General features: G+C 33.0%; 2 protein-coding genes, 1 long non-coding RNA gene and 1 pseudogene across 3 annotated transcripts; all 4 read right to left on the reverse strand.

The window, feature by feature from the left end:
* Positions 1-378: 378 nt before the first annotated feature.
* Positions 379-6161, reverse strand: LOC108834149 (CSC1-like protein At1g62320; annotated as a pseudogene).
* Positions 6162-7604: 1443 nt separating this feature from the next.
* LOC108815780 (K(+) efflux antiporter 5) lies at positions 7605-11404 on the reverse strand. Its single transcript, XM_018588273.2, has 19 exons — positions 11245-11404; positions 10904-11158; positions 10742-10809; positions 10569-10650; positions 10357-10494; positions 10212-10286; positions 10032-10103; positions 9854-9937; positions 9709-9777; positions 9542-9619; positions 9341-9429; positions 9172-9268; positions 9044-9097; positions 8788-8883; positions 8501-8689; positions 8339-8416; positions 8196-8240; positions 8031-8126; positions 7605-7948 (listed from the first exon to the last, which is right to left on the reverse strand). The coding sequence occupies exons 1-19, from the start codon at positions 11293-11295 to the stop codon at positions 7898-7900; spliced, it is 1767 nt and encodes a 588-aa protein (XP_018443775.2). The 5' UTR covers positions 11296-11404; the 3' UTR covers positions 7605-7897.
* A 10598-nt stretch (positions 11405-22002) lies between these two features.
* On the reverse strand, positions 22003-23260 carry LOC108839958 (uncharacterized). Its single transcript, XR_001947812.2, has 3 exons — positions 22766-23260; positions 22393-22520; positions 22003-22319 (listed from the first exon to the last, which is right to left on the reverse strand). It is a non-coding gene; the product is annotated as an uncharacterized LOC108839958 (long non-coding RNA).
* A 137-nt stretch (positions 23261-23397) lies between these two features.
* Positions 23398-26223, reverse strand: LOC108840956 (subtilisin-like protease SBT2.4). The gene is made up of 5 exons (XM_057008133.1): positions 26037-26223; positions 24745-25112; positions 24235-24502; positions 23887-24159; positions 23398-23807 (listed from the first exon to the last, which is right to left on the reverse strand). Exons 1-5 carry the CDS (start codon positions 26221-26223, stop codon positions 23398-23400), a joined length of 1506 nt encoding a protein of 501 aa, XP_056864113.1.
* Between the last annotated feature and the right edge of the window lie 1471 nt (positions 26224-27694).

Here is a 27694-nt window from a genome sequence, read left to right on the forward strand (position 1 = left end):
TATAATTTTTTTCTACGCATAGTATAAGAAACCACCTAATAAGATATATTCTTTTGTCAGCTAACTTCAATTTTTTTTAAACTGTACATGTTAATATTTTTTAATCAATACGGTATTGCTTCTTCTACTCCAGTTTGGGTTTCTGAATGGTATCCTCTATAGATTAGATTTTATTTATTGTTCATTGTTGTCAAACCAAAAATCAACAAGGCCTTGCCATAACATTTTTTCATATTTTATATCCCAAAACAAGATTTCAACTACGTACTGTTCACATATTCAAATTAAAAAAAAAAATCTAAACTTAAAATGTTTAAACAAAAAAAAATTACAACATTACCATTGATGGGAAGATTTTTTTACTAAATTGGTCAAAAACATTTTATTCAATCGTGTATTGGTAATGACAACAAAGGCAAAAAAAACAATGACAAACATACAAAATATATAAAACCGTCCACAACAATCCAAACAAAAATATTTATGTGCATTAGTTTGTTTCTTCTATACTGAGAATAAAACAGTTTAGTGATTTATACTCATACATCAAGGATCTTGTTTTCCTTACCTGAGTCAAGTCCATTAGAAGGTACTACTGGTTGTGACAAGCCACTATTGCTGCTCATCACAATGTTTCTTCGAGACTGATGTTTGGTCGGTATAAATACACAATTTTCATCATCTGAATCCTCAATTAATTCCTCATGAAGGTCATCTTCATATTCTCTGTCTTTAAAAACTGGATGAATATATGCGTTTTTAAGAAACCTTTTCAGATTTAAGTTCGGTTCTCTTGATCGTTCCAATGAATCCTTAATCATAGTTTCCTGTAAACAGGTACTAACAAGATTAAATAACACATGTCAAACCGAAGCAAAATCAAACTAGATCCATCGTCAGTTTAAATAATGGGTATGCTATTTTATCTTGGTGATATTAGAAAAGTGAGCTGAAATGTTTTGCAAGCTATCATACTTACTTGCAAAGGGTTAATGACGAATGCCGATTCGTACCGGTCTTTACAAAACCGGTGGAAAACAATGGTGAGAATTGGTAGAACGACGAGGAAAGGTGTGGACTGAGCCTTTCCTTTTGTGCTCATTAATCCAATCAAAAGGATTTGTGAAATTATCAATGCCGATATTATACGTCCATGAACGTCTGGCCAATACGCAGCTGCGCACTCATACTTTTGATTGTACACATTTATGATCTGCAAGCAACCAGTCTAGCTAATAACTACACATAATGTACATTGGTTCAAATCGACAATCTTCAACAATCTTGAAATTACTTATCTTCTATCCTAATTTTCCTAATTCTAAAACTGAATAAATCATTGTTTTTAAGTAATGTGTTTTTCTCTTTTGATATCCAAAAATATCAATGGTTTGAGAAAAATACATATTTCTTGGACTTCAATTCACATTAGTTAGTCCAATGCGGATTCGCAATATACACACCTTACTCTCTAAATCAATAATCAGAAGTTTGTTGCCAAAAAAGAACTAATAATAATCATAAGTTTTTTTTTTGTTTTTAAAAGAAAAATTAAACATTACTTGTAATTTTCTAAAACCAGAAATCACAACTAAAGTACTAGGTGAAATTGTCCAAATACTAAAAAGAGTGTTTTTTCCTTTACCTGATGACGGAAGATGAGGTAAGCGAAACCAAAGAAAAAGATGATGAAAGGAAGTAGAACAGTGTGACAGGAGCATAGACAAGGCCGAGGAGGAAGTAGAGTTGAATCCGAGGCTCGTTTACATAGAAATCAATCTGTCCCGGATCCATTGCTTCTTCTCTATCTTTTTCTGTTTTCACCAATAACAAGTTCTTCAAATGAAAAATGATAAACGCTTTAAGCCTAAGAATCTCTCCCGCCACACCCGCCCAACCATCAACCATTATATACGTTATAAAGAATGTTGCCTTAATCGGAATCGCTACTCCAACCGTCCGTGGAATCCTAGAAACAAGAACATAAGAAGTTGAAAAACAAAAGTTCTTTAAGAGTGATATAAATTGTGGTTGAGGCTAGCAAGAGAGGTCGGCTTACTGATCCGCAGATTGTTTTAGGAAAGAATTTAGCTGTTCAAATGCAGATCCGGTGATTACACTACCGAGGAAAACATTCACAAGGTTGAATAGATAATATCTGAAAGCCGCTCTTCTCTCTAAGGATGAGATCGAAACAAACCCTTCGAATTTCGACATGATCATTAAAATCGTTGGCAGAAATAACAAAAAGAGCTTCAAGAAGATACCCGGAAGAAAACCTTGGATCACCGATTTAATAAACTTCCTGAACACATAAGATTTATCAAACATTTACCGAGGCACAATTCTCATTTTCAAATGCTAAGCAAGAAATATCGAAGAATTTACTTACTTTTCAACGAGGGGATTGAGGAATGGAGCATATTTTTTTATCCCTTCGATACTCGCAAGGAATTGCACAAATGCGATTGGGATGATGAAAAAGAAAGTGAGGAAGAAGAAGGCGACATGCATTAAAAGTCTCCTTACCGTGAGAGACACGTAAGGACTGGAAAGGTTTAGCCAATACACATCTCTTGCCTCAGGAGCCCATTCGGTTAACCACTCGGTTGGATTCTTTGTCTGTTGAGTCTGCGCACAAACTGCAGCTCCCCAACGCGTTTTAAACGAGACAAAAGCTGCAGGCATCACACCTTTCTCATCTTTCTTCACTCTCTTCCTTTCTTCCAGTATCTGTTGAAAAATCAAAGTTAGTATATTCAGTTAACTGAAAATAAGAAAACCAAGAACCGAATGAGAAACTGATGCAGCGCATCTTAACAATCAAGTCACGTCTCCAATTCTTTGATGTTAGAGTTAGGGTTCACGTGTTCACTAATTATTATGGGCTTTATTAATATTGTTTTGGGCTTTGCTTCATAATTAGATTAGGGTTTAATGTTGCCGTGACGTTTATTCAAGAAGGTCGTGATGTATTATTAAAAGCATCTTTTGACGTTTTAATAAAATACAGAGAGAAAGATTTATCTCTTTTGCCTTGTTCTTGGATAGAGATAGATTCTCAACAGTCTTAAGAAGGTAACTATTTTAGGTATTCTAAGAATCAATAGATTATCTGTATTCCGTAGCGGAAGGTATCAGAAACCTCTAGAAAAAGAAACAATACTTACTTGGCCGCTTAGTTTCTCGATCTCAGCTGTGAAATGATCCATTGCATCTACTTTCTTTCCCCATAGCCCGAGAAAGCCTAACTGCTATTAAAAAGATTTAGACAAATGGTATTTTACCTACACAGTGCTTAACTTTGGGTAAATATTTTACCTTTACCCTTGGCCTTTGTTCCTTGTTTCTTGTATTCTTCAAATGGTAGTAATCAAACCAGTTCTGCATTTTCTTCTTCTCTGCTACTAGTTCAGCCAATTTATTTGCATTGTAAACTACCTAATATATAATAAAAAGGGGGATTAACCTTAACCAAGAAAGTAGCGAAATATACAGAAATAACGATTGATTTCTTTAGAAAAATAAGCTAACTTGATTCATAAGATAATGCTCCGGGTGATTAACAATAAAGAACTGCTCCACGTTGTCACTAACTAACTCGTGTGAGTCCGGTGGTATATTCCTAACCAGAACCTGTCATAATGCAACCAATACTAAAAACTAAATTTTCTTATATATGTAAAGACCAAATATACTAATGAGAAGAAACATATATACCGTGAATTCATCTGCACGTCGATCTTCTGATTGGAAAAATGCTAACCTCATTGAAGCTATTTTCTCATATTCCTTCAATAAAACATAGCAAGTCCAGAATGTAAATGCGTACTCCATCATAAGATGAGCCCAAAACCTTTAACAAAACCAACATATTTTAACAGCTAGGGTTGTAAAATGTAGAAAATTATAAATTTTCTTTCTGTAACAAACCTGTCTGATCCACGCTCGACATTTGATATCGAAAGTTTATCAATATTGCTTGATTTTACATCACAAAGTTTTGCTAGCTGCAATCCATTGCTTGTCCAGTTGACGGGAACCAGAATCGACCATGAAAGTAATGCGATTGGGACAAAAATCTTAAGTCTGCAAAATAGTAGAAAACCATTAGAAACAAAGCTCAACAACGAGCGGAGATTAGGGATGATCGATGCCACACTATCTAGGGTTGGAATGCATCCATAAAAAGTGTAATGTTGATGAGCCGGTTGTAGCCGTAAATTTATTGTTGTAGTGATGATGTTATGCTGGTTGTAGCTGCAAGTTTTTTGTTGTAAATATTTTAAAATAATGTATACTAGGATAAGACTTTCGCTTACGCAAGATGAGCTTATATAATAAAAATTAAAAATATATAGTATTAAAAAGTTAAATATGTATATGTGTTTGAATTTTTTAATATGCATACAATTATGTTTTCTTTATATAATCATCTATATGTTGGGTTGAACATTTGTAATTGTAATTGTAATTGTGGACCGAAATCTATTTTAAATTTATGATGAACCTGATCGATTTGAGGTTAAATTTTTTATCACCCCTTTTATACCTATAAAAATCATAATGTAGTCATCAAGTAAAATTTTATTACAAAACAGGTTTTACAATTTTTTTTAATACTTTACTTTAACATCACTAAGAATCATTTTAATTGTTTTAGAACCAGCATCTTAATATTATTTCTGAAATCAAATTACTTTGACCTTAGTATTTCACATAGTTTTGAAAGGTTTCTACTGGACGTCTAAATTGATACAACCAATTTTCTTGCCTTAAGTTGTTAGTATATATATATATATATATATTTAATTTGAATATTTATTAAATAAAAATCCATATTAATACAATTTATGATCATTTATATCTTTTTATAACAAAACAAATTAAGTCATTGATCACAAAAATTTCAGAGTGAGATTTTAAAATTTCTAATAATTTATAGTCATTTAAAAAAAATTCAAAATATAACATATAAGAAAAAAAATCAAAATTTTCTTATTAGGTTAATGTGATTGTTTAATATCTTTTGATAATACAAAATTAAACAAAAAATAGACAGAATACAAATTTTTTTATCAAATATTTGTTATTCATAATCATTAATTGTCATATATACGTTAATCATATTAGGTAATTCCGTAATGTTCATTTAAATAAAATGTGAGACCTTACTTTAGTTAATAGGAGATATGATATCATATAGTTGGCATTCGATGTATCTAGTGAGATATACAAATCGAACTGGACCACCATATTTTTTGATTTGAATGTAATGATAACACATATGACTAATTGACTATCTAATTGATTGCCACATAAACAAGATGTCTTTTTTAATTATTACAAAATTGAGTTTACAATTTTTCAAATGTTTCTCTTTTAATATATAGGGGATGTATTTATATATAAAATAATTTTTATTAGTTAATTATATTAATAACCATTATTTATCAAGTTTACTATTACTTAATGTAATATGTAAATAACATTTACGTTATTCAAAAGAAAATAAAAAATCTCGTTATTTTTATGACTATATAGTAAAAAGAAATATTTAACAGATTAATTCTACGGTTAAAATAACATAGACATATGATTTTTGGTTAATACACATGGAATTTTGTTTGTTTTTTTTTATCTTTAGAAAAAAAATTACATTCTGAATATTAAAATCGGTAGAGGTCTGATGTAGACTTTAATTTTTTAAAATAAAATGATCGTAATTGGTTAGATTTGATAATTTAAAATATATGAAATTAACGAAATGAAATAAAATCCAACCATTCATGTAATAATATGTTGATTACCCTATCAAGTAAATCCTCAAGTAGACAGCAGAATCAAAACCAGCATGATCAATAAGTTCAGACTCTGGCATCTTTAGCGCAGCGGGCATCCAGTTCAAGAATCGTATGTAAGAACGAATATCCAAGTTCACTATTTTGCTCACGTAAGCACCTGGATTCACAAGATGGCTGCTTCTAAGACCTTTCAAGTACCACTTTGGGAAATAAATCCTATCATTGAATGGTTGGATCCTCAAGATTGCAAATAGCAAAAGGAATATCAAAGCAGTTATAATGTTAATCGCAGCTGCTACTCCAATATCTGCTAGTGTCGCCATCTCCTTAAAACTTTAATAAACTCTTATAATTTTTCTCCTCACCTGCAAAATCATGAGGGTTTAGACTATACATTCAAAGATTAAGTTTTCAAATTTTGACACAATATGAAGTATTATTCTTTAAATCAGAATATCTAAAGACTAAATCCGGATCCTGGAAAGATTTAATAATTTCAACATGGTATAAATAAATCAATCAAAAATACGCTATAGCAAAAAGAATAATTTCACCAAATTTTGACATATGGTACGAATATTATTTTTAAACTGAAATATCTAAAAAAAAAGACTCTCAGTTTTAGGAAGCTAAAATCGAAGTTTCCGCTACTGACAACTTTTTTCACTTTGCAGAACCGATTAAATCAAAAATCTCACCTTAGCCTATTAGCCAGAAAATTATATCCCTTTGGTAGACCGAAACTAATATTTCTCCAAGAAAAAACATTGCAGATACCAAACCAGTATTTAGCTTTCTAACTTTTACTTTTAGAGTTTACTTCTCCTTCCCCTGACACAATGTTAAAAAGAAAAGCAGAAACAGAGAAAACAAGAAGAACAGAGTATAGAAACAGAGAGATGGGTTCGGTAATGTTTTAACAACATACAAAATGGGAAGATAAAAGAAAGGGACGTCATGCCGTTTTTGGATGATACAAAAGCTGTAAATACTCGGAGAAGACGAAGAATACCGCATGCGGTTGCTAGAGGTGGTCGGCAACTATTCGTAGACTCTTCTGTCTCGAGAGTTATAAAATTATAGCCAAGACTAATTTTATTGGTCCGTCATTTGTATTTTATATTTAGAGAAGTAACACACAAACCTGATTTTTTTATTAAACTGGTTTTAGTCAACTGGATTTGCAATTTTAAAGAAAAGTTTATTTGCAGAATTGACAGAAAAGTAGAAAACTAATGAAATGAGAAAGTGATTGCAGTTATCAATCATGTATACAAGTTTTCATCTAAATTTGATGATGTTTTTGCACCAGGAGTACTCAAGTCCGTCTAGATCATTCTTCATGTGAACAATAAATACTCAATGAGGAACGCTGATACTTTTGGTTCAAGTAACATCTACTTATCGTGCTCAATATGAGTTTCTCAAGTTCCATTGAACTACCTGAATCCTCTGCTGAGAATGGAAACCAAATAATGAGCCAAATCTGCAAAGAATGCAATGCAACAAACTGCATCCATTAACAGAGAAAATTTAGCTCAGATGATTCGTAAACAGCTCTTAGATCTGAGTTCCTACCAGCGAGATCTTGATGTGGAGCACCGAAGATAAGAGATTCAAAGCCAAGAGTTGTGGCTTCTGTTTTCCGTTGCAGGGAAACAGAAGATGAGTGTTAAGCATTTGATTTGCTACCAAGCAGCTAATAAACAAATATAAAGCTCATTAGGTACAATCATTCTCTCTACAAAAAAGAAAGAACTTCTGCGAAAATGTTTCAAAAAGAACACCAAAGATTCCATGTAGTTAACAAAAACGTGAATACCTGTAATGTTTATCAGAGATTCAATACAATACTGGGTTAATATCGTTACACCAAATAATAAGTTCCGCCGCTTGGACTACACCGATGGCTTAGCTAGTAGTGTATACTAATTATATACGATTTTTATCACACAAAAATAATCAAGAAAACAAGTGGCAAGTCTTGGTAAGACTGATCTGGTCAACTGTTGTAAATTTGGCGGCCTGGTCCAGTTTCGTCGGATCAAAAATCTGTTTTGTAATCTTTCAGACTATATGTACAAAGGAGATGGTCACTTGGTTCTGTTATGTACTTCTATCATCGATGCTTTCTCCTGCATACTCTGTAAACGACACTCTCTCATCATTAGTCAGAATTATTTGAAACTCCTTACTATAACTATAAACAAAAGAGGTGAGAAGGACCTCGTTCGGGGAGCTATTGTCCGAAGGGAACCATCGAAGGATGACACCCAGGTTCATTGCACTCGGTATCAACTTGAACAGCAATGGAGTCGTCACCTGTATAAACGTTTTCAGGTGTAAACTATACATGTATCATTTAAAAGACTTGTTTGAGGTATAACTTACGAGACTCAGAGCTGTTGTGCCCAAAAGGAGGAGATACATTTTCCCCTACATTGTCAACGAATCCAACAGTCACAAATGTTAAAGAGTAACAAGCAAAATAGTAAAAGAGTACTCAAATTACAAGGATCAAAATAAGGTTTCACCTCGATAACGTGTAGGTTTGATGCTCGGCTTAGCAGAACAAAGGCAAACTCGCCAATCTGAGCAAGAAGTACCCCGACCTGTTACATTAATTGACAAAAAAAAACAATTACGTGATTTATGTGGATGATGAAGAAACTCATAGCAGAAGAGGTCAAACTTACATGGAAAGATATCTTGATGTTGTACCGAAAAGCCTTGACCACTATTGCTGCAATTGCCGTCTTAACAACTATGACTAGAATCACAGATGCCAGAAGGATATCCACGTGGTTCCATAGAAAGTGCACATTTATGAGCATACCGATACTTGACAGGAAGAGAGCGGCAAACAAATTACGAATTGGTTCCACCTACAATCACCAAGTCAGTCAGTGAGATTCCAGAACTGTTAATGACCTTGAGTATACTCACAGTGCATGTTTACGTAAAATTTATTATCAGTACCTACCTGCTCTAGTGTATGTTGAGCAAACTCAGTTGTGGACAGCATAACACCAGCCACAAATGATCCCAACTCAAGACTAAGACCCAGCTTATCACTGCACTGAAGATTTTTTTTTGCAAGGAACCAAAATTTGAGTCAAATTGGGAAAATTACATAGATATATGCTTATTATTACTCGGTGTCTATAATAATCATCACTGTTTTCCCATGGATCAAAAAGCTAACGGAATTTAAAAAAAAAGATGGACTATAGACTTACCCATGCAGATAGTAAGCAGAACGCCACAGCAGCTAATTGGTAGAGTTCATTTGTCTGCATTACATAATGACAAACATTGGCAAAGAATTCGGATGCTACTCGAAAGAAATTGAATCACTAAAACTTACTTGAGATGATAACTGAATCATTAGCTTCAGAAAGCGAGGCACAAATGACCACGTTAGAAGAGATGCAACAGTGAGATAAATGGACAATATCAGGAGCCTAAAATTAGACAAAGAAAATGTTAAGTATATAAGATTTCATGTACAAAATTCTTCCTATTAAAACACTTACAGCTTTCCCATTGATATAATTCCTTGTAGTAAACCACTGTTACCACCCAAGACCGGAAGCAGTGCGAATAATAAACCAACAACACAGTCCTGGAAACAAAAAAAAAAAATCAGAAGTAAGGAAGAGAATACCTGAAGATAGCAAAAACATTGTGCAATGAACTATTCGAATCTGTAAATATAAAATGTCACGAGTAAAAACCTGAAATATAAGTATTCCTATCGTGACTTGACCATGAAGAGAACTTGTACTATTCCGTTCCACCAGAAACTTTACCACCTGATCAAATTGACATGTAGATAAAAAAACAGCAACTTAGGAAAAGATAAGCTTTTGAATAAAACTCAAGAAAAGAAAATGAAAGGTACCACTGCAGTAGATGACATAGATAGAAAAGCACCAACAAAAATACCCTCTGACAAACGTGCTCCACATAACTGCAAATGTCATACAGATCAATTATAAATAGTCGTTCCAAATAGGTAATATATACATGATTGTTTTTGCACATACCAATGCAGTTACACCACACAAAAACATGAGTAATACGATTTGGAAAAGTCCTCCAAGGACAGCAACTGGGCCAACAATTTTCAGCTGCAGCATCAAAACACAAGAACAAACAATAGATTATCCAACTGAGATTGTAAAAGTCGACGACATTAACAGTCAACAGGCAACAGATGCTTACCTTAGTCATTGAGAATTCCAAGCCCAAAGCAAAAAGGAGGAAAACAACACCAAACTGGGCCACGGTTTCAACCTGCCATAGCATCAATAAACACAAAACCCATGAAACACCAGAACAAATTTTCGTTTATATAAAATTGATGAGAGTGACTATAACTGAATCAAAAGAATTAATAAATACCTGAACCATTTCACTGATGAATTTCAGACCCCCTGGGCCAATGATAGACCCCGCCAGAAGATATCCAACAATGACCTAAGAAACGTAGATAACATGAGAATAGATTATTGACGACAAGATAGAAGAGAAGATCTGTCCTTCATACCGGTTGTCCAAGACAGGAGAAGAGAATGCCACCAATGGCAGCAAAAACAATAATGACCACCAAATCCGATATCAATCTCAGGTCAACTTGAAGAATAGGATACTTAGATTTCTTGTTTGACATGACAAAAACATTGTTCTGCGGAAGAAGAAGAAGATTAGATTTAGGTGAAAGTGAAGAAATAGGGTGAGTAACCAATGCCAAATAACCACCTTTTTGTCAATAAGAGTCATATCATCAGAATCTTCATTTTCAAGGGAAAACACATCTTGAAGTTGGAATGGTCTCGTAGCGCTGCCCAAAACAAGAAGAAGATAAAAGAAGGATTAACATTAAAATAATAATCATAGAGGAGAACAAGAAGACTAGACTCTACTTGACGTACTTGTTTTCTAGAGTATCATTTCGTTTGCCCTTCTCATGCGTCACTTTTGCAACCGTCTCTATTTCAGCCTTGGAGGAGAGGAGAGGAGAGGAGAATCAATGAGAATGCAAATATGAATGAATTGATGGATCTAAACAAGTGTGAACTGAAACCTTTACTTACTTGTTGATCAGCAACACTGCTGTTAAAGCTCGCTCCTCCATCAGATCCTTCAGGCTGATCGTTTTCTGAGAACTCTTTCTCCAGAACTCTATCGAACATTTTGGCGATACTCCCTTCCCCGTTTCCAGGTGCCGTCGAGTTCACTACGTTTCCGTAAAACCGCTCTCTCGTTTCCTCATCAGATCTCGCTGACAAAGTTGTACCGACTAAAAGGAGGAGCGACAATCCAATCACCATCAACCTCCCCATTGATATCTAACATATTTGTTCAAAATCCCTAATCAGCTCAATTTCATTCGATTACAAGTTTTGACTTTCAATGAAGAAGAAGGGAGACGTACACAAGGATGAAAGTGAGGAGAAGCCTGTGGATTCTGGTCATCGGATAACATGGCGGCGTAGCTTCTTCCTCGATCTCTCGCTCTCTTTCTCTCAGATCCAATTTTGCTTTTCAATTCTACTCCTTTCTCTTGTTTTCTTTCACAACCAAAACTATCCTCCACTTAAAACTCCCTTTATATGATTAATTTATGGTCAATTATTTTTTCTCAACAATTTATAATCAATTTAATCAGAAAAAAAATTAGGGAAAATGTTTAAAAAATCATCAAATTAGCAAATGGTTGTATTTTAAACCTTGAAACTTATCTACTAATAAACACTTTAAACAATGTAACTTGTTTAAATAACATATTAAACATTGAAACTAATTTATTTGTTGCACACATGTTACTCTTGGTTAAAAGGCAAAAATAGGTGACATGGTGATTTACTTTTTTTTTTCTTTTAAACAAGATTTTTAGTTACTTTAACTAGTAAAAATAAATAAAATTAGATAACAATTCAATATAAATTCTAAAAATTGATACAATTCCAAAAATCAAGAAAACAAAATAAAAATAAATAAAATCAAAAAAATAAAAATAAAAATTGTAAAGATCAATAAAAATTAGGAAAATTTTAATAAAATATTTTAAAAAATTAAAATATTAATATACTGAAAATGAAAATAGTTTATAAAATCGAAATAAAAAATTATAATTTTATATTCTAAAAAATATTCAAAAATTTAATATTCAACAAAATGTTTTAAAATCCTATTATATATCGTAATATCTTTTTACAGTAATATGATTAAATTTGTTATTGTCACCGCTATGTCGAACCTGAACCGAAAATTTTCAAATGCTTTTTGGATTCAAATCTCTAGGATTCAAAGGATTCAAAATTGAAAATTAATAAAGATCAAGAAATTATAAAATTTATAAAATAGCTTGTTTTTCTTATAATTGGTTTCAAAAATAACAATGATATTATGAAAGAAACAAATTGTGATATGTTTATACCTTTATTAAGAAGTTCTTTTTATAACAAAAGAGAGTATAACTCTTTAACATTTTACTACAAAGCTTATTTGTATAGATTTTATTTTTAACCTTATTATAAACAAAGTTACACAACAACCCTAATTAATACTCATACAGAAGTAATCACGTCATTCCTTACATATAAATTTGTTATGAGAAAATTTTGTTATCTTTTGTAAAAAAACTCTCTGATTATAATAAAACTTTTTTCTCTGAATTTTGAAGAGATAGATATGATGTGGGACTGGAAGGTACAACGATACTCACCCCGGTGAGAATCGAGGTTGTGGAGCACCCAACGTCACGACATACAGTGACTATTCCCATTGAAGAATTTAAAGGATAGTGTACTCTCTCTAGAGATTTCATCGTACGTGGCACCTTTCATCACTCTTCCAACTTGTTATCAAGTTTATCTAAGCTTGTGTCTCTATCTCTTTATTGCCTTGTATTTAACTTTTTCATTAGGATCGCACATCAAGTTTTTGATGTTGCTTTTATCTTTGTAACTGGTAAAATTATGAATAAAATATGTTTTACAAAAAAAAAAGATATGATGTGGGACAGAACAGAAGATAAAAATTTAAGAAATTGAGTACGCTTAAAAATTGGATGAAGAAATAACAAATTTGTGAATGAAAGGAAGAAGAAACTATGAAACAAGAAGGAGAAAATGTTTTGTAAAGAAAAGACATCAAGACGCAGGAGAGGTTGTTTTCTTTCTTTTTTTCTTTGTTATTTAAATAAAAATTAAAGATATATTTTAACAAATATATTGTGTAGGTTTATTAATATTTTTTCTTTAGAAAATACCTATTTTTGTTGTAACAATTAAGTTTAATACTAAATAAATTATAATAGAAAATTCTGATAGATACAAAGTGTAGTTTTCAAAAGGGTGAATTGGCGAAATAACTTTTTGTGGAGTTGAAATTAACAATCTAACTATGATTTTGACATAATTGATTGAGTGACTCTTTGGCCTCCTTTGCGCCGGTTATACCCTCTAACGTAATAGGTTACCGGTTACAAATCTTAAACTAAATGGCGTGCCTTGTTTTTGTTTGCATATTAACCATCACATAATTCACGGAGCACGTGATTTATATTCAACACATATGATATAAATGTATGCATCGAGAAGAGTGGATAACAGTTGTAAGATTACCACACACGATGTTAACGTAACGTTGAAACGAAGATACTTACTGTGTAGGAATTCCATACTATGCACAATAGATAAAATAGTAACATTTCAAATATTTCAAATATAGTACGGAATGGAACGGTAAAGGCAACTCAAAATACAAGCATTTATATTCTATGTGGTAACTCAAATATGTGAGAAACGAAATCTAATTGTCCAAGTACAAGACAACTGATTTGCTATTCTACACCTCTCTCAAATGTTCATCTAGGTATGCCTTCATGGAAGTAGGTTATGATTTCGACAATTTTGAAATCCATTCTTCTAGAAACTAAAACTTATAAATAATCACTAAACCCAAAACAGAAAATGTGAACCCTAATCGCATGGCAACTCAAATATGCGAGAAATGAAACCCGACTATCGAAGTACAAGACCCCTGATTTTCTATTCTACATGCTGCATATGACATAGAAATGTTGAAATGACAATCGCAATATGATAACACTCTAACACCTTTCTCAAATGTTTATATGGGTAAGCCTTCATGGAACTAGGCTATGATTTCTGAAATTTTGAAATTCATTCTTCCAGAAACTAAAACTTATACATTAATCACTAAACCCTAAATGGAAACTATGAACCCAAATCGAAATATAAAATTTGGGAAATAGGTAAGACAAGTATGAATTTGGAATGTACAAATGTGAAAAGAAAAAGTCTAGCATAGCACACAATTGCAAATAAGATGAATTTTCATTCCATGTAGATCAGATGGAATGGAAACAGGGCCTAACGAACATCACAGAGAAGGTATGGGACCCCATCTTCAAGACCCACCCAAACTGCGTTCCATTCAATATCGCCAGATCCTCATCCTCTAATGCCTTCTTGATAACCTCAATCCAATAGAGGTTGAAATAGTTGTTAACCCGCTTCTTTCCATTTGGTTCAAAGTCCGGCTCAAACAATCTACATGGAAAGCTTAACTCGTCTTTGACAAACATGAACTATGATGGTAAGAACGGCACACGGTTAATACATAATGAACCAAATATAATGTCATAGGAACATACTTTTTATGTCAACCAGCCCAATTGATACGAAAGAATGGTGACACATGTTTTATATATCATTCTATGCCATTTCCAATATTATATTCCATCTCCAATACAATACGCTTTTTAGATTCCATAATAGGCAAGAAAACATATGTTATGTTCCATTCCAAATATAATTAAGATATGTTCTGTACAATTTCAAATAGAATAGAGCTAGAAGATCTCAGACTGGTTGCGAACAATATGTTCTATTCCATTCCAAATAAAATTGAGATATGTTCTGTACCATTTCAAATAGAATAGAGTTAGAAGATCTCAGACTGGTTTTCGAACGATGCATCCCTATGTATTGTAGATTTTTATTCCATACGACAAACTAGACTACTAAACTATGTTATGTCTATCTCCGATTAAAAACCTCAAATTTATCAAGGACTAAGAACACCCGGGGAAACTACAACCCTAAATAAACATTGCTAAGTTTCTGATGTATAGCAGATCCGACATGTAACGGCAATGAGGTGGAAGGTTTCACAATTATAGGTTTCACAATTATAGAATTCTAGGTGTAAGCGGCAGAAAGCAACTATAAAGGAGTACACAACCACCGGCGGTATTATTTTCCTCCGCCGAGACCGTAATAAAAAGGACAACCATGCGATTGGAAGAGAGACGGACTGAGATAGAGCAGACTTTGAGTAGATGCACCGTCGAACTGATTGTGGAGGAGCTATAGCGGAATTGCGGATGGAGATTTCTGAGAGGGAGAGACGGGGAGGATGAAAGCAAAGAGAGACTTTCTGTGGAAGGGAAAAAGACACGAGTTACTTTGCAGGTAAAATTTTTAATTTTTTTTTTTATTTCTATCAGGTCACCCGGTAATTTATCAAGGATAGCATAGTAATATTATGTATTAAAGACGCCGTATATCGTTCCGTTAGGTTAAAAGGCTATTCTTCTAATTAGTGTTTTTTTCATGGCTATAGCTCCTAATTTCCCTTTTCAAAAAGTATAAATAATAGTATAGTTTTCAAACTAAAACTTCATATAAATGTATTTCTACATTTTTTCTCATTTTTACCTCAACAGAAATAAATATATACTATTATTTATGAAGTGATTTGATTTATGTGTCAAGTCTCCATAGTTTTATGTTTTTTTCTTATTTGACAATATTTTTAATAATTTCAATTAGTATTTTTATTTATTTATTATGTTTTAAAATTTTACTTATATGTTATATTTTTAAACTTATCTGATATACTTTTTTAAATACTTTTAGTTGGTGGTTTGGCTTATGTGTCAACTTCCCAATAGTTTAAGGATTTTTTCCTGTTAATATTTTTCAATAATTTCAGTAGTTTTATTTATTTAATTTATTTTAAAATTTTACTTATATGTTGTATTTTAAACTTATATGTTACACTTTTAAAATATATTGTTTGATTATTATATATCAATAATTAATATAAACATGTGATAAGCATAGATTCATTGAATAATTAAATAATGTTCTAGAAAGTACTGATTAGGAAAACCATATATGTTACGTTAAAGACAATATTAATTATACCAACTCTATTATTATACCGACTCAATAGCTATTTATATCATTCAAGTTTCTTTCATTTACATATCACATATCAAAAGGTACACACAAATCTTAAAACATGTTAGCAAAAATAATAGCTCACAAACAATATATCTTATCCACTATTTTAGAATAATTTATTAGTTTAACAAATATTATTATTTAAATTTTAATTTTAAAATATGTGTATATATATATATATATTTTCATGATACTAAAATAATTAATAAACATTAATATATAATTATCATGATATTTAGAACATGTAGTTAATAAATAGATATTAACAATTGATATTAACACTATTTACCCATAACTAGGTGTTTAAACCACGCATGCGGGCATAAACATATAATAGTTACTTATTAGTACATATATTACTAATTAAAAATTATAATAAAAATTATTCATGTTTTAATTTGAAAATTATTTAGTATTATATTGTTTGAAACTTCTTTTTACATTATATTTCTTATTAATAAATAAATCTTAAAAATCACCCAATATTCTCTTTGTAATTATATAAAAATAAAAGTTTTACTTGATTATTATTTTACTAGGTAGTAACCCGCGCCTTGCGCGGGATGAGATGGTTAGATCAGTAATTTTTTGAAAATATTAGAAAGTATATATATATAGTTTGGAATTTGGGTTTTGTGTGTTTTTTTTTGTGTTTAATCTCGGTGGTGCTGATTTTACGGCATAGACGTCACTGAGATAGAAACATATGTAAATCCTTTATTTTAGTGACATGTAAAAATTTACTGGAACATAAGAGTAAACACAAAACATGTTACCTGGCAACTGCGAAAGCATGTAATCATTTATTTTATCCACTTCATCATTTGTGGGAGTGAGAATGGCTCGATGTCTATACAAATCCTTAACTGTTGAGGTTTGAAAAGCTTGTCCATAAATTTCCTTTTCCATAGTCTCAATGGTTTATATATATCACTGGTGTGATTTATCTTACTCTGATTCATTTGCATGAACTTGCGTATAAAGATATAATTATTATTATACAATTTGATTTTCATATGCATGATTTTTGTATAATAACATACCTTCCTCGTAGGTCATTGACTTCAAACATGTAAGGATTCCACAGAACTTGGCTGTATTCGTTGAACCATGTAAGAAGAACTGATTTTGTGTATAATATCTAATTCGAGTAAGATAAATATTATTAATATCTAATCAAATTATATGTACGTAAATATTTGTGTAATCACACTTATATATTTCTTTGCATAGGTTTTATGTATAAATATTATTAATATATAATCAAATTATTATGTACGTAAATTTTTTGTGTAATCAAACTTGTTCTATATTTCTTTCTTTGCATCTTACTCTCGAACTCATTTTGTTTATCTTTCTATGGCTCTCTCTCTCTCTCTCTCTCTCTCTCTCTCTCTCTCTCTCTCTCTCTCTCTCTCTCTCTCTCTCTCTCTCTCTCTCTCTCTCTCTCTCTCTCTCTCTCTCTCTCTCTCTCTCTCTCTCTCAGATTTTATCAGTATTGATGAGTGTTTAAAAAAATAAGATTAAGATTTTAACATATTTTTATTTTAAACATACGAATCGTATTAATGCCCGCACACGGGCATTAATACGATTCTTATGTTTTATGTATAAATATTATTAATATCTAATCAAATGTTTTATGTATTATTAAAAGTAAATTTGTTCTTCAGATGTTTTATGTATTATTCATATAAATATGTATTATTCAAATACGATTCATATGTTTTATGTATTATTATTTATTTCTTGTTTCTTCTATATATATTTTTATTTTTATAAAAGTCCTTTCGAGAAAAAGAAATATATTCACAAACTCTCCCTATAAGGAAAAATATATACAACTTACTGCCAAGAATGGAATGAAATCCATTAGTATTATTCATATATGTCTTTCTATATGTAGATTTCAAAATTATATTTACTTTTTCTTTAAGATAATTGATGATGCATTATGTAGTTAGAGTTAGAGCTGTGCAAATCAAACCAATTATGTAAGCAAACCAATTATGTAAGCAACTGATGATTTGGTTTGAGCTGTGCAAATCAAACCAAATCAAACCAGTTTGATTTGGTGTGATTTGTTTATAAGATATGGTTTACGGTCTAGATTTATCTAAATTTACACGTAATGACTATAATTATTACTTTTTTTTTTTACTTATCTATGTAACAATTGTAATTGAAAAGTCAAAAAGTGTTTTAATTTATATAATCGAGGTTACAATCTAAGATGGTCACTCTAAGCTTTTGTTACAATCTGGTTTATGCAAACTATAATTTTTATTTGTGTTTTTAATAAAGTAATTATAGTGTTTTAGTTTATATAGTTGCAATATTATTGCTAATAAGAAAGGCAATACGAAAGTAAATGCAAAATTAGATTATGTTAAATAGATACCTTATAAGTGCGAAGTTTAGATATTTAACATTTTTTTTACTGATTTGAGACTTGGTAAGCAAGACAAATATTTAGTAGGTAAATATGGTAACCAAGAAAAAAATTTATAATTTTTTTACTGATTCAATTAAATGCAAAAATTTTTACATGCACAACGTTCTCGTATGTATTAAACAAACATATGTGTTTTACAGAATCTGCTCGATATTATTATAATCTAATGTGATCTAAGCCAATGAAGTAGTTAAACAAATGTGTTTTCTTGCACTGTACGTCTATTTAACTTCTTTCTATAACCTTACTTGACAAAAAAATAGAAGAGAACCCTTTTATTAGTTGAAGTTGTTGTTTCGGTTATTAAACTTCCGCATAGTTCTTTATTTTTTGCTTCAAAGAATTCATACAACAAATAACTTACATACATGAAACATCAGTGTGCACAAATAACCAAACTATAGCATACAAAAAAATACATGACAGTCTATCAAACTTAACTATAATGTTACTGTTTCGTTCAATCCAATTTTGGCTATGCAGAGAAGCAAATGACTCCGAATATTACTTACATAAAACTATGGTTATACCATAGCAGCAAATGTTTGATCACAATGCAAGACTTCTTTTGAATGCTAGACTTCCTTTGAATAGCAGCAAATCACCATAGCAGCAATTGTTTCACCCACTTGCCTTGTCAAAATACACGACTTCCTTTGAATGTTTGATCACAACTTGATTACTAACGTAATGCTTGCGAGAAACAGGGATATAAACATTAGCTCCACGAGCAGCTCGGTTCTACAAAAACATGAAAATTGTAGATAATTATGGTCGACCTATAGAACAACAAAAAATAAGTGTAGAGACTATGAAAAACATAAAGTTTATTCTTCGTAAACGTATCAAATCTTTTCCTTCTCTCTCTCAATCTTCCATAGTTACTCGGGACTGATGTTTGCTCGTCCCTTAGCTCTCCCTTACCTCTCCGTGTTTGCTCGTCCCTTAGCTCTCCCTGTTTGCAAACGGCAAACTCATCCGATTTGGCCTTCGCAACTGAAGTTCAAGCCAGTTGTATGTTCTCCCTAACTTTTGTCTTCCTCGTCTACGCTAAGGGCTGCCTCATCGATCTCGAGGTCAAGAACACGCGACAGAAGACGGCAAGACTCGAAGGGAGAGAACGATGACTCGGATCCTTCCATCGTCGAGAGATAATGCTTCAAAGTGTTTCTGCTTCGTGGTGGTGAGTTTCGTACGATTTTATCCACATGCTGAGATGGGGATTCAAACCATAAGTTGGAAATGTAGTTGTTTCTAAACGTTTAACGTCAACGCAGCACAAAACGAATGTACAAACAAACAGTTCGCGCATGAATGAAAAAAAAATTGGTTACGTTTCTTGTAATGGAAGCAAATAAGGAAACAAATCAAATAATTAAATGATCCGTTTTTCTTAAACTCCCTCAGAGAGTGACACGTGGATCCGAGCCTTCTCATGCATTCTCACCAAAATCGTTTAAGGAAAGCCTTAAAAATGCTTCTCCTTTAATATATAGGGGATGTGTTTACTGTTTAGTGTTTTTGAATTTTTATTAAAATATATTTTCGGATAACATCACAATATATACAAGAATTTTTTTTTAGAATATACATTATAGAGTTTGGATAATTTTTATTATTATTAATTTCAATCGTTTATCTAATCAAATATGCTATTAATTTCAATATGGTGTTAGATAGTTTAGTTTTACCGGAACAACCTATGCTATTATTATTTGTTGACATTTATTTTTTAACGCTTAAAATTTTCATTGAGCTCAAGCGGGCAAGGAGATAAATGTTTTGTTGGTTCCTCCAACAAAAGAGAACAAAAATAGAAAGATAACGACATGCTTCAGAAAAAATCCAATAGAGAAAAAGAAGCAGTAAAGAAAACAGAGATGGCCAAGAAGGACGCAGAGTAAGTGCCTAAGATTCCTCTGCTATCGCCTGATGTAACCAGTGGGGACCAGCTCTTGCGATATACGATTGGTATAGCTGATTAGAAGTCACACTTTGTGCTATTCTTAGCGCAATAGAGCTCCTAGCAGGGAGGACGTAATCTAGACTCCATACATTCATTTGTTGAAGCTTTGAGATGATGACTTCAGAGATATGGGAAGATTCAAGATGGGATACCTGAACGTTCCAACGCTGTGAACAAGCTCGAGCCAAGCGAAAGGATGAATCGAAGATCACGTTGTCTAGCTTCAGGGTATGAACTCTTTCCACTGCCCATAAGAGAGCCCATAGTTCAGCTGATTCAGACGAGTAGACTGCAGAATATGATCGCCTGCTATGCATAAGGGTTAGCAACTGTTTATAATCCTTTTAGTGCCAATAGCTTTCTTTTCATTCCAAATACAATATATGTTTGATTTCAAATCCAAGTTTCTTAATTTAATTATTACTATACAAAATTGATCCAAAATCTACATTCCATAAATAAAAACTATGAAACACTAAAAAATCTTCGTGTCCTATTGGTTAAATGCCTGACCGGGATTGTGGTCGGGTGGTAAGGAGACGGGGCTGGGACACTAACACGTTTCAGGTTCGATCCACCTGCTCCACGAAACTAAGTCACAATTATCCTGGTCATTTTACACGGATATAAGTTTATGCTTTAAAGCCCATTTGAATACCTGGAGAGAGAGAGAGTCTATCCGTGAGCTACACCTCCTCTTAAGGATTAGTCTGGACTTCTCTCTGGGTCTGGGATACCTCCAGATTAATTAAAAAAAAACTATGAAACAAAAGAATATAATTTAATATATTAATTACAAATATGGATTTCATAAATAAAACTATGAAACAAAAGAACATAATTTAATACATTGACTACAAATATGAATATTGAATTTTTATAATTTATAATATTAATTTAAAATTTATTACTAATTTAATATTTTTTAGTAAAACTATACATTAGAATTAAGAATTGTTAGGTATATATATCTATAATAGTCCGCACAAGGTGTGGGACATCAGCTAATATATATTTATTTTATAATGTTGAACTTCAAACTTGTAGTGTATTAGATCCGCTTCGTTGAAAAGGAACAAAATAAATGTATGTGAAATAGAAGCAAACAAATATTTGTGAAATAATATATAGAATTTTTCTGGGTGGGCCTCTAATAAATCAGCAAGAGCAATGTTTTTAGAGTCGATTACATTTTAAGACACTTTGTGTCTTTCTTTTACATTTTAAAACACTTTCTACATTTGAGACACTTTTTGGTGGGACCTATATGTCTTTTTGACAAATTTACCCTTAATGAAAAAGAAGAAGAAATACATTTGTGGACATGAATAAATGAATGTTTGTGGACATAAACAAGTTGTGGACAAACAATTCTAACGTACATATTTCTTGTACACATCTACATCTTGTATGAATGATACTGATTTGAACCAATGAATTGTGGACATTCAAATTGTGGACGGGTTTGTTGTGGATATACTATCATAGATCTGTTCATGAAACAATTTTTGCCAACTAGTAAGAACTAAGTACATTAATAAAGCAATTTGAGACGCTCATCCCCTATATTCTTACAAGAACCAACGACACAAAAAGCAACAAAAAAAAAAGAAAACATGTTTTACATCATTTCTTAACTGAATCAGTAAAAGTGGGGGTACAGGGTATCAAACCAATAACACAACATTAGAGACCTAACCACAAGATGATTGAACTCATTTTATATACCTCACAAACATCGTCCAAGACAAAGACTTCACGATGCTCAAACAGAGACATGGTTCCAGCACCAGTATTTATATAAGGATCTGGAGATTAAGTGCTCCACATAAGTAAAAACATCAACCAGAGAAAGAGTAACATAGAGAAGAGAGGAAGTACCAATTTTTATAGAAGTAACTCGAAGTCCACAAGCTTTAAGGAGAAAACATATACTACATGTTGTTACTCTGTTGCCTGATCTGCTCACAACACTTCATGTTATTAGCACATACCGCATCTTCTTTCTCCTTAATAGTCAAAAGAAAAACCAAGAATTTGTATTTTTCATAGTCAACAATCAGAAACAAACATTTTCATTCAAAAAATTAAAAAAAAACAATCAGAAACATGGGAAAGTTCGAAGCTTTCAGGCAGATTTGTGGACAAAGAAGACTTCAGGCAGATATTCATAATGTGATACACACACCTTGACTACGCTATTATTCCCAGCAGCAAATTACTTTAAAAAAAAAAAAAAAATTATCAAACTAACCTTGAATCTAAATTGTTAGCCACTGGGCCAAGTACGAACCCTTTTTAGAGTTTTCAAAAGCATCAGACCCTCACTCAGCTTCATCATCACCGATGGCAACACGGCTTGTGGTTCCAACCATCGCCCCTGTCTTGAGAGGAGGCGAACAGAGGCAAAACGCAGCGGCAGCGTCGGAGAGGGCGACCATAGACGCAGTTGTGGTGTCGGAGAGCTTGACTTGCGAAAAGAAACTTGAGATTAGCCACTGGCATCATCCTCTCATCACTCCATCTCGAGTGTCTTCTCTCTGTTTCCTTCATCATCTTCTATTTTCACTCCATCTACATGTGGGTTTTCTGTCGATCGTCGGTGGGTTGACTCGCAGTCGGCGGGTTCGTGCGTGGTGGTCAGAGCACAATAAATTAGGGTAAAATTGAAAATTTGGGGATTGTGGATTCTCTACTTGAAGAATATGATTTTTCTTTTTTTTATTAGTTAGGATGAGGAGATAGAGAAGATAACGAAACAAATAGCATAGTGTTTAAAGGGTATAAATGACAATGAACAAGCAGAAAGTGTGTGGCAAGTGTAATGTGTGTCTGAGTGTAAATAGAAAGTCAAAATGTGTCTGTAGAAGTAATTTTTTCATGTTTTTATAACGGGATGGTCTTAACCGTCAATGGTATTCTTACAATATGATTTAAGCTTCCGGTAAGAACAATTTCACCAAACGTAAACTGGTTTAGGACTTCGGTGACATTGAACTCAATGTCAACATCTTGGATTTTCTGTGCCCTTATCGTAAACCAAGGTGGGATTAACCGTACGATTGTACCATTGGGAGGTAAGACTGAGCCAAGATATCTCTCGGTTTTGTTGGAGACGCTTTGGAAACTTCTTCTCACCACAAGTGGCCCTTTAAGCGCAGATATAGTCACAGATGGATGGTTAAGATTCGCCGGGTGGCTAAGCTTGGTGGTGCACAAGGCTCCGGTTGTGGCTCGAACTGTGATCGGGTTAATGTTTGGCAGTGAACACAAGAAACTGATGTAGTCTTCAAAACCTGGTCCAAAATGCTGAAAGCATTGATATTATGGAAAAAATACCCTCAAAGTCCAACATGAGAAGTTAAAAGAAATTACTTGTGGGTAAAACTAGCCCTGGATCTATGGCTCTAGTCGGATTAACATGGCCAGCGCCATGATCAAAATGATTAGAGGGAAACAGTTCATCGATTTCATAAGACTCCGCTGACATAATTTCACCAGAATTGTCATACTCTGTGGCTGTGGTGGAAATGGTGGAGGCAATCATGGCCGGGGTCCAAGAAGGATTAAGCTGCTTTATCAGTGCAGCAATCCCCGCTATATGAGGAGCCGCCATGCTGGTTCCGGACAATATTGCAAAGCTCCGTCCTGCTTATGAAAACAATTAAGTAGTAAACTTTTATAGGATACACAACACAACATGAAGGGTGTAAAAGTAAAAACCTGTGAAAGTAAGATCAAAGGCACTAGGAAGGCTCCAGGCTCCCCATATTTGATGACCAGGTGCAAGGATATCAGGCTTAAGGACATCTAAAGGATTCTGATTTGCATCTATAAAAGCCGGGCCTCTTGACGAGAATCTGCTCACAACCGGTGCTTCTCCAGAAAACACTGAGTTCCGGCTTTCACTGATCCTGGCTCGTGCCCCAAATTGTGTTACTACCCCTCCTCTGTTTCTGTAAGTTTTCTCTTCGTAGTACCTCATAATAAGCTAACGCAATAAAATCTTAATATTTGTAATAAAACTTCATTGAAATATTTTCATGCCAAGTATTTTTTTTCTTTGACAATACATTTTGATGCCAAGTCAAATGGTCTCTATTTGGTCAATGAATTTCATTTCTATATACAATTCCGAACTCATTAGTTGTTATATACTAAAAAGACGGTTATATACTGTACGAAATATTGTCAATTCTTCAAATATTTGATGGGTTAGCCATAAAAAATTACCTGTGAATCTAGTACTTTAGGGATTAGAATACCAGGAGATGAAAATATCGTTGGTTCTGCAACATAGTCACCAAAATTAGGGTTGGCCATGAGTATGAAACCCATGAACCGAAGAGTCGCCGCTGTTTTGGTGATGGCTCGAATTGTCGAGATTTGATTGAAGAAGCCCTCCGAAAACATACAAATCACAATACTTCCAAGAACCTTCGCCGGATCAAAGTTATCTGGCCGTTGACATTCTTCCACGTCTCCGGTTATGGCTCGTGGAACAGAGCCATTGGTTCTAACTGCGTCTCTGGCTAAGACTAGCCTGTGTCGAAGGAAAGGAGCTCCAAGAGTTGGGCCTTTAATTTCAAAATGAAGAAAAACTAATTATCCTTTTTGTTCCTTCATAAAATAGTAGAACTAAGTTAAACACAAATAGAAAATGTTACGAGTATGCAAATATGGACTAGAAATTTAGAGTATCTAATCTATTAATTTAAGATTCTATTTTTATCTACTGGTAGAAGTTATTATTATTATTTTTTTACCGGTAGAAATTGTCATTTAAATTGTGAACCCTTTCACATATGTAATAATAATATTACACGCTACATATAAAATGCTAAGTGTAACTACTTAAACTAAATTATATCTTTTATTAAAAAAACTACTTAAACTAAACCGACGCTACATATAAAATGTCAAGTGCAACTACTTAGACCACCGTACGATAAATGACTTATCTTGGTAATTTTTAGATCTTGAAAAAATGCCATTTTACTATCAAATATATCAATTAATACCATAATGCATTTTTTACAAATTAGAAAGTATATTCAAACAAATAATCTCAAAAGTAAATGATAGACGTGTGTGTCAATATTTTTGATATAACTAATTTGTTGCCCTAAGACTATTTCCCATGGTTTACTCTATTTTTTACTCTAAAATAGAGTTGGAGTTTACTCCAATTGTATTCTATTTTAAAGTAAAAAAATAGAGTGATGAACAAAAAAACAAGTTACTCTATATATGGAGTAAACCTACTTTTCACTCTATAATAGAGTGAAAAATAGAATACCATTGGAGAACTTTTACTAAAACTTTATTTTAGAGTAAAAATTAGATTGGAGTTGAAGATGCTATAAGTGTTTACTAGTGTTGCAACCTAATCCCATCCAACCTAAGCATTTAATCAGAAGACGAATTAGCTTTGCCAAAAAAAATTGAATGAAGTTTTTTTTTCCTCGGATTTTATATCGAATGCAAGTAAATATTTTTTTTGAAGATGTTAGTTAGATATTTACCTGAAATTCCGACGCCCTGAACGGTCTGGCCACCATCGAGGATGAGAGAGGCAGGATAAGACCGGTCCGTACTTCCGGCAGCGACGCCTACGACCCATGGACTATAAGACAGCACGGAAGACGGAGAAGGACCATGATTCCCTGCTGCTTGCACCACAATGACTCCAGCTTTTCTAGCCAATAGCATTGCGAGGTCGAAAATCCCGAGTACGGTCGGCGTATCTACCGGTGGTTTGTCCGGTCCTACGGACAGTGTCAGCACATCTACACCATCTATTATTGCCTGTGACAAATTAAGTTCGAAAGTAAAGAAATTTGTTTAATACTTTTGACTTATAAAGAAACAGTATTGTGTATCTTTTACTTGTTCGATGGCAGCAATTACATCGACAAGAGTTCCAATTGATGGGTAAATTGCCTTGTAAACGGCTATTCTGTCATGCGGAAGAATAATATCATTTGTAAACAATTTCAAAAAAATATATTTAGTCAATTCATAAAAACGAACTACAAGTATTTATTACTCACTCCGTGTCTAATAAGTGTTAATTTGATACATTTCACGGAGATTAAAAAATTAATATAATATACTAATTTATTTTTAATCAATACATAATTGTTTAAATAAAAATAATTTAAATAAAAGTCTATTGGTTAGTTAAAAAGGTAGTAAAAAGATTATGTATTTAAAATTGTATTGAAAATGTATAATGACATCTTTATATATAAAATAGAGTTTTCATCTCTCCCATGAAGCCACATAGGATGCCAGCACATAAATTAGTCTCACCAGGTCTTGACACGTCACTTATTAAAGACTCGGAGAATGGGTCGAAACTCACCGTTTCACTAAAACTCTTCTACTGTGGGCTTGGGTCGCGTATATTTGGTTTATGCTCTGAAGATTGAAGATTTTTCTGGGCCGACGGAGAAGAGGTCGCCTCTAACCCTAATATGGGTAAGGCGATGAAAAGCGGTTCGTCTTCGTCTCTACTCTTCGTGTGGCGGCGGCGATGCGGTGACGATTGTGTTTTTTCTCACAACCTGAAACGGTCGGTTTAATGGCTTCGTCTTTAATCCCATCGATTTGCACCTCCACGCTTCAAAGCGTTGCTTAAGATCTGAGTGGCGGTGTGGGTTCGGTATAAATATATGTGAGATCCCTCTCCTTGAACTCATCGTATTTCCGTATCACTTTCTTACGTGAAATCATCAGTCAAATCCTCTCAATCATAAGTTTTTACAAAAATTCACAGTCGCAAGGTTTGCAGTTTCAGTGACCTTTAGCGTTAGCTTTTGCATTTGACTAAGGTTTTTCGATTTATTAGATCAATTCATGGAATCCGTTTCATCTTCTCCATTTAATTTGCAGAGCTTGAGCAGAACCAGTGATTTTGTGGTGGAATTTTTGTTTGGATAATTTTATAATTTTGTTGAGGTGGTGTTAGACTGGAGCAGGAATCTGGTTCTTTTCTAATATTAGATACATCGCATAGGAAAGTGTTGCTGATGGGGTAGGGACGATTGGGATATATCTCACAGGGTTCATTAGGTCGATGATAACTGTTAATAAATATTTCTTTGAGAGTTAGAAGCGAAAATGTATCTTGCAGCTCCAGATTGTAATGATTCGTTCTTTGAATTAATGATATTTTCTG

This window comes from Raphanus sativus, chromosome 4, assembly GCF_000801105.2.
Source record: "Raphanus sativus cultivar WK10039 chromosome 4, ASM80110v3, whole genome shotgun sequence".
Taxonomy (NCBI): Eukaryota; Viridiplantae; Streptophyta; class Magnoliopsida; order Brassicales; family Brassicaceae; genus Raphanus; species Raphanus sativus.

Excerpts from the sequence above, each read along its gene's own strand:
- LOC108815780 (XM_018588273.2), bottom strand. The coding sequence starts at position 11,295 with ATGTTATCCGATGACCAGAATCCACAGGCTTCTCCTCACTTTCATCCT. Across the intron at positions 10,810-10,903 it reads GCAGTGTTGCTGATCAACAA|GCTGAAATAGAGACGGTTGC; the intron begins GTAAGTAAAGGT and ends CTCTCCTCCAAG. Across the intron at positions 8,127-8,195 it reads GCACAACAGCTCTGAGTCTC|GTGACGACTCCATTGCTGTT; the intron begins GTAAGTTATACC and ends ACGTTTATACAG.
- LOC108840956 (XM_057008133.1), bottom strand. The coding sequence starts at position 26,223 with ATGCTATTGGCTAGAAAAGCTGGAGTCATTGTGGTGCAAGCAGCAGGG. Across the intron at positions 25,113-26,036 it reads TCAGGGCGTCGGAATTTCAG|TTTTTCTTCATTTTGAAATT; the intron begins GTAAATATCTAA and ends AAGGATAATTAG. Across the intron at positions 24,160-24,234 it reads CTTTGATCTTACTTTCACAG|GACGGAGCTTTGCAATATTG; the intron begins GTTTTTACTTTT and ends TTTCATAAGCAG.